The 8,053-nt window shown below is 41.4% G+C and overlaps 1 protein-coding gene across 2 annotated transcripts in view; it reads left to right on the forward strand.

The window, feature by feature from the left end:
• The first annotated feature begins 725 nt into the window (after positions 1-725).
• Positions 726-8,053, forward strand: part of mroh1 (maestro heat-like repeat family member 1) — a 45,634-nt gene continuing 38,306 nt past the window's right edge. For both annotated transcript variants that reach the window (XM_019893000.1, XM_019893002.1), the window contains exons 1-5: positions 726-872; positions 1,281-1,345; positions 1,567-1,712; positions 5,783-5,914; positions 5,993-6,155. In XM_019893000.1, coding sequence (XP_019748559.1) covers positions 1,324-1,345; positions 1,567-1,712; positions 5,783-5,914; positions 5,993-6,155 — 463 coding nt within the window. In that variant the 5' untranslated portion in view covers positions 726-872; positions 1,281-1,323. The remainder of the gene's footprint in view (positions 873-1,280; positions 1,346-1,566; positions 1,713-5,782; positions 5,915-5,992; positions 6,156-8,053) is intronic.

Genomic DNA, 8,053 nt, shown 5'->3' on the forward strand with positions numbered 1-8,053 from the left:
TTCTCAGAAAAGTAAATTTACTTTTCTGAGAATGTTTAGGCCAGCAGAGAAGGCCTTGCTGGCCCTCAGGGTCCGCCACTGAGACATTCATGGGTAAGTGTTGAGTCAAAGAGGAAGGTCATTGTACACCCTGTTACACAAGCTGTGTCTTCAGTGTTGTCACATGTAAAGATTTCATACAATGTTGTAAGATAGTTATAGTTTGCATAGTACTGATGAGTGCTGCTGAGTATTGTTAAAGTACTGATGGTTTTCTGAATTGTCATACTCAGAGGCAGGGTCAACTAAGGCCTAGGTACAAAACGATGACTCGCCACTGAATATTGATGAATGATGGACAACGATACTACGACGACGAAGACTACTTCCACTACTACTACTACTACTACTACAACAACAACTACACCGTACCTGTATTATTATTATTACAACCACTACTACAACTAATGTTAATAACGATATTGAGGCCACTGAATAAAAAATAATAGTGATTGCTTCTGTTTTATATTTACATACGTTCCATACATACTCATCAAATTAAGTAGTCAATCGGAAAATACCCTTTGGAAGAAACGACAGGCAAACTCAAATTTGAAAAACCAGATTGGCAACCGAAGTACAGTACTCCCTCTCCAGCGGTAGATGGCGGTGTGCGGCCCTTTGATGTTTGAAGCCATAACATTATAGAAGAAGTGGCACTGGGGAGGGGTGGTGGTGACGTCACACCACAAATTGGTTCCTGCTGACCAGAAGCACATGACCACATGATCAGGCGTGTTTACGCTTGCAGTCAGCGCACAGGTAAAATGTTGAGAACAGCGAACCGTGGCAAAGCCTAGTTATTTGTTCAGCGGTCAACTTCAGAAACCGTGGTAAGTAAGGCTATTAACCAGCCTCCGCCTTTCGCTAGTCTGTTGTGTTGAGGACGTTTGTGGCTCTTCCGTAGCAGCAGCTAAAGCTAATAGTAAATTAGGAGACCACGTAGTTGCGGAATGTTTTGACATGACTTGTGGAAAGGAACGCTTTGGGATTTTGTAGGTTGTGTCTGGTTTTGATATGTTGGTGCGAAGTCGCTTCTTTTGGTGTTATTATTTTAAAGTATGTTTTAATGTCCAGTTATTCTACTTAAGATACTCCACCCACTGCTATGTGGCCCAAGAGAATTCAATAAATGCTATAACAAACGTCTCTATTTGTCATACATAATGTTGGGGAGGGGGGGCGGGTGTCAAGTAATAATGATTATGCAGAAGTCGTAATGTATATTGCAATGCTTGCAGGTGTCAGGGTCATTGAGCCCAAGAAACCAGCCCTCTGTCCACCATGGCCGAGACAGATGTGGAACGTGAGTTCTTTCTTGAAGTGTATCTAAAGTAGATTCATTAGTTTTCTCATTACATACTCGCAACATGGTTATGTAGAAACTAGTTTTTTTTTTCAGACTACAGTCAGCAGCTGCAGTTCTGTCTTCTGCACATCTCACCATTTTTGTTGCATGTTTTACTCTACAACAAATATTCTGATAACCTTTGTGACTTGTGACTGTCGTATTGCGTTTTACTCCAGAGGTGACCCTGGCTCTGCTCGATGCGGCCAATGATAAAGACTTTGAAGTCCAGACTCAGGTCAGGAAGTCGATGCTGACTTTAGCAAATGAGCAGCCTGACCGAGTGCTTGCTATGTGTCAGGACTACCTGCTGAAACACCCGAAGGTAATACCTCATTGCACTGTAATTTCCAGTGTTAGAAAATTATTTAAAAAAAACACGAGCTGGGTTCACATGGAGACTTATCTTGTCATTCCCATTGAATTAATTTCAAAGGAAACCTGTATACATGTGAAATAATCTGTTACATTACATGCTCCACTATGTTAATCAGATCACCCGTGTTACGGCTGTTTGACATGCGGAGGTAGATGTGAACATCACAATTTGTCAAGATGGAGTTAACTTGTCAGTTTATCACAGTAGTGATGAGTATTTTATTTTAGCATTTTTATTAATGAAACATTTTAATTAAAAACAAGTTACAAGTACCTTAAATCAAGTTTACCCATCACAGAACAGCTCTGGCATGTTGCTCCTTTTTGAATATTCTGCGACATCAAAACTCAGTTACATCAACAGAGCATGCACAGACCGGACGCAGCTATTCCAATTAAACTATTTAAATGTCTCTTGTTCAGATTGGTGGAATGAAATTCAAAATGGATTCAGCCTTTTCTGAATGAGGTGTTTGTCTGGAGCCTTTTCATTCCGTTTGGTCTTTTGGATTCTACTCGGAATACAGGGTTCCATGTAAACCTGGCCACTGTCTAATATTGACCTAACGGAAAATAATTTGAATCGTAAAATCGCTTTTGATTTAGAAGATGCGTGTGCGTAAAAAACAAATCCAATCATTCCAATTAAAAATACATCACGATGTCTTTTAAATTAGCATTTTATTGGAAAGATACATCTGAGAAGCAAATGATACATTTTATGCTTTATGTGATCAGCGGTTTTAGCGTCGATCAGCTGAGTTTGGAAAAAAAAAAACGATACTCGATCACCGATTCAATCAAGATGGAGCAATATATCTATTACGGTCGTGAAAACGCATTGCAAAACTTATCATTGAAACCCAAAAAGTTCTTCCAAAAAAATGCTGATAAACATTACGTATAACAGTTAATGTTTACATTAGCGATGTCCAACTCAGGTCCACGTGGGTCCCTATCTAGCATACTTTCGATGGCTTCCTCCTCCAGCACACCTTTTTCAAATGATCAGCTCATTAGCAAATACAGAGAAGCCTGATAATGATTCTGATGCAGGATGGGAGCCCTTTAAGACTGGAGTTGGACACCCCTGTTCACGTTTATAACGTCTATTCCGCTGACATGAAAAAAATTATTTAAAAATACATTTTTAAAAATGTTCAAACATCGCCAGTCATTCAGGTGGGCAGGTCTTTTACTAAAACAATTGCTTTCTTTGTTCAACAGCTGTCAATAAGTCCATACACTTCCATTAGCCCCAAACAGCACCACTCCGCTAGGCCTGGTGCCACACATGTCCTCCATTGCTGTCTCTCGCTCTCTCTAGGGGTGTTCACACGGCAACTTTTGCTCTGGTGCAGCACCGGGGCTGCCCCCGTAGAGAGTTCACACGTGCAAAGTTACACCGGTGTAGCCCCTGAAAACATCTTAAACCGGAGAAAATTTAACCCTGCTCAAGGAGGTGGTTTAAAAATTTGCTCCGGAGTAAATGCTCGTTTGCGGGGTCGCACCGATGTAAAATGGTACGTGTGAACGCTACAAGGGTAGACTCGCTACGCATGAGAAGAGTTGATTACATACAGGTAGAATGCGTTGCTTTCGTGCTCTGTTGTACTTCCGTCATCTTTCCTTTTGTAGGAGACTGGACTGTCTCAGAGTTGTTTGTGTAGTTTGTTCTTCTGTGGTGTGTTCACAACCCCCCCATAGAATTTATTTTGTGATTTCCTCTTTTGTTTTTCTGTTTGGCGCATTATGTTTGCTTTTCTGAGTGTCATTGAAGTCATCGTTGATTTACGTTTCCAGGGGCGGTCATTGAACGCCTCTTGAGCAGATGGCACGGAGACCGAGAAAGACGTGCCTGTAGTTGCTTGAGTTAAACAAATTAATAAAGTGTATGTTTTAAAAAGAACCAACACCACAGCTCTTTGTTTTATTTCCGTATTAATTCTATCGTATTGCACGACCGCAGAAACTCCCATGTGAACGCAAGTGGGGTTGCACTGGGGTAAACACGCTTCTCTTTAGTCAGCAGCTTTTTACATGTGAACGCTCCACAAAATTTGCACCGGTGTAAGATACAGTATATCGCAACAAAATACGTCGGTGCAGCACCGATGCAAATGTGTGCTGTGTGAACACCCCTTCTATCTCGTTGTCTCTTGCTCTATCTGTCTCTGTCCCTCCCACCATCCCCACCCTTTGCAAGATTGTCATTGGCTGGCAGTAGCTGTCGATGCCAAACTTGAAGGGAGGAATTTGGTTGGTTGGACTGGGTTTTACCTGCAACACTTGCGTGCAAGGTCACATGACTGATATCGTCCTAATTTTGGGGGGGGGCTATAAAAAAATATTTATTTCATTGGTGTTAAATTAACAGTTTTAAAGCATAGATACTGACAAATAAAAATAATTAAATCAACAGTACAACAAATGTAGCACAGTATAGAATAACTCAGTGAACTACTAAAAATCGACTCCTTAAAAATAATAATGAACATGCCTTAAAACGAAAACAATACTTTTTAAGTTCTGATCCTCCATCCATTGCTACTTGTAAATGTGCATGATCAAAAGATGACGCATTTGATTGCTGCTTTTTGTCCAGTGGCTGCCGGCTGATTATTAACGGCTGAACTGATAATGTTTACTACGTGAGCAGACTGTGCAAACGGATCACATTTCCATGCTTTCCACTTTATCACTTGGGTGTTACTTGTTCAAATGATTCAACAGGTTTGCTGTATTGCCTTGTTTTTGACAACATACCTTGCACAACGGCTTCCTCCTCCAGGTCGCTCTGGTGATGCCGCCACAAAAGTGATGCAAAGGAAGTTACTTCTCTTGTATAAATAGCAGCAATGGGCGCTTTACCCTACTTTGCCGTTCCGTCCTCCATCCGTGACCTGCGCGCCCTTCCGTCATCGTCCCTCCGTTCTTATCCATAAAATAATCACCCTTCAACCCCATCCTTCCTCGTCCTTTTAAAGTGCTTCCGTTCTTATAGTTCACTAGTCCGTGCCCCCGCCAGGGGAAAAAAAAAAGTGTCCGTGCATGACGCCATGGGAGAGGGGCTGAAGGCCACTGGAATCCCTATTCGAGTCACCAGAATGTGATGATTTGCAAATACCGGCAGTAAAAAAGTGTACAACAGGCTAGCATACAATTTGTTGTGAAACAGCGTGAACAATTTTATACACACACTCATATCAATGAGTACCCGTTGCTCAGTAAAAAATGTCTTCCAAAGAACTTTCCATTGGCTACAATTGAAATGCAAATCTTCCACCATGGATACGTGTCAGAGATTTTCTCGGACAAAGTTAAAGAAATGACTCGGCACACAGGAAAATTGTCTTCAATATCGGCGGGAGGGGATCTCTGAGAGCGAACGACGGTAGTTGCTCCGATGATCACACTCTCGAGCTCCCTTCCCGCCAATTCCGACTTTTATTGTAACATACAAGGAAAACACTGCCCCCGACGTTTGCATACCGCACCCCCGGTCCGGCCCCTCGGTAGTGATTGGTTACCTGAGTTTAAGCTTTGAACTACCAGTACATTGCCGCCTTTCTGTCTGGTCTACACTGTATCAACATGTTGCAGACTTCGCGGACGACAAATGTCGCCTGGGCGCGACGGGTGTTCTCAACTCGTCTTTTGTTGTTCAACCGCTGTTCCCAAATTATTCATTCCCCTTTTGTGACCGAGTTTCGCCCTCTCCCCTGTGATTGCCCACCTGCATTGACGTGCTAATTGTGGACTTCAACAGCTCTCCGGCCAGGTGGCCGGCGCCTTTGTGCACAGGCATTTGGGGGTGCTGGATACACACCCAAACGTTTAGATGTGCCCAAATTAAATGAAACTTTAAACATGATACAATTTTGCTCATAGATTCCTCTAACAATACGTAACCCAGTTTGTGTTGAAATTTTAATAACATTTTTGACAAACAACTTAACAGTGTTTAATATCAACTTTGTCTTGCTGTGTTTTCTGCCTCCTGTCCTCTTACTCCAGTTGGTGGTGAGTCACAGAGTTGTGATTCTTCAAACCATTGAGCTGATTGTTGGCAGCAGGATAGACGCAATCTCTTACCCCAGGATCAAGAGTATCATCTCCTTGGCCTCAGATGAGATGACGCGTTCAAAGGTGACCAATGTCACATTAGGTTTGGTTTGTTTTTTGGGGAACTTGATAATCTATTTTGTTTGTTTCTGTTTCACAAAGGAAGTTGTCCCTGACTGGCAGCAGGCAGCCAGTAACATTCTTGTAGCTGTTGGCAACAAACATATCAATGAGATAATGGAGGAGATACTGAGCAAGTTTCAACCTGGAGTCTTGCCTCACTTTTTTGTGGTCCAGACGTTGGCCAACCTGTCTGATTCCAATGGTAGGGAAACTTGCACATTCATTCTCAAGTAAACTGCACATTGGGCAATTTTTTTAAAAAGATGATATATCCATCCATCCATCCATCCATTTTTCGATCCGCTTATCCTCGCGAGGGTTGCGGGGGGTGCTGGAGCCTTTCCCAGCCGTCTTCGGGCAGTAGGCGGGGGACACCCTGAACCAGTTGCCAGACAATACCGGGGCACATAGAGACGAACAACCATCCACGCCCACACTCACACCTAGGGACAATTTAGAGTGTACGATCAACCTGCCATGCATGTTTTTGGAATGTGGGAGGGAGTTTTTGGCACTGAAGACTGTGGTACCATTCATTTTGCCCCATATGGTCTAGTTTTGCTGTTACACGCTAGGAGCTTTCCAGGAGTAGTTGCGGTTAATACTTTTCTTAGCATTAGTGGATGCACATTTTATACATGTGTGAGCCAACGTTAGACTTTTTTTTTTCTTCATGAAAGAAGAGGGTTTAAAGCTTTCTTTTGGTAAGTTCAATGCTTCTATAGCTTGAGAACTCAATTATCTGTAGGCCTTCAAAAAATTGTAACAATGGTCAAAAATGTCTGGCACCAGCTCTCCCAATTTGAGAAAAACCCCTGGCATTGAATGAATTCAAGCAAAGTAACCTAGTTACTATTCAAATCAAGTAGGCAGAAAACTACCTTAATTTTAAAATCAAATAACTTAATTGCATTTTAAAATCAAGTAACCAAGTAACCTACCTAGTTTCTTTTCAAACCAAGTTAACTTCCTTCCTTTTAAAATCAAGGAATCAGTCATCACATCATCTATAATTGTTATCCAGCTGCTGCACAGCTTGCTGAATAGCTGATGATTTGAATCAGGTGTGTTGGAGGAGGGAAACATCTAAAACATGCAGGACAGCGGACCTCGAAGACCAGAGTTGCCCACCGTTTTAAAACAGGGTTAAGTAAATTGATTTTAGAAGTACATACTCATTAAAGTCGCTGACTTAATTTTAAAATTAAGTGATCGGTTACGTAACTTAGTTACTTGTTCAGGGTAACAGTGGTGATAGATGGATAGCAAACCAAAACACATTTACTTTGGCTTATTGAAACGAAACCATGTTTGCAATTTTTCCCCTTAAATTTGTTCAATTATTTAAAAACATTTATTTATTCATTCATTTATGTATTAACTTATTTAGACACATTTTTTTCATGGGAAACTTGACATTGAATGTATATTAGTGGCTATTGAAGATTTTGTTTTTAAAAAAAAAAGTGTGTGTGTGTGTGTGTGTGTGTGTGTGTGTGTTTATACAGTGAAACTCCTCTACAACGAAATCATGTTTGCAGCAAGAAAGTTTTTACAACAGGGGGTTTTTCACTGTAGCAAATTTGATCTCAGATGTAAGCACACACACACACACACACACACACACACACACACACACACACACACACGTATGTGTACACGCAAACACAAACGTATGTGTACTCTATTTTTATTCCAATAGTGCATAAGTATGAGCACACACTTATTTGACACTTCATATTGTCAGTGTAGAAAGAAAAAAAAGGGAAAGAAATTGCGAAATTTACGATCAGCATTCACTTTCACTTACATCAATTTCTTGGATAATGTCTTTTTTTTTTGCTTCCTCCGTCTTTCATTTTGATCACTTTTACCCGATCTTCCAGCGTCAGAGCGCTTCTTGTCTTCGCTGCTGAACATCCAAAGGTCCGTATTGTAGCCATTTTAGCAATGCAACGTTCATGTTGCGTCTTAATCTAACAATAACAAATACTTCCTGGACCCGGTGGCTTTTCTTTCCATCTCACTGTCTGTCACTCGACCTCCCTTCGATCGCCACCCAAAACAGCGTTGCTCAGCTGATGTCATGCAATGAACTTT

This window comes from Hippocampus comes, unplaced genomic scaffold, assembly GCF_001891065.2.
Source record: "Hippocampus comes isolate QL1 unplaced genomic scaffold, H_comes_QL1_v1.1 scaffold94, whole genome shotgun sequence".
In the NCBI taxonomy this organism is placed as follows: Eukaryota; Metazoa; Chordata; class Actinopteri; order Syngnathiformes; family Syngnathidae; genus Hippocampus; species Hippocampus comes.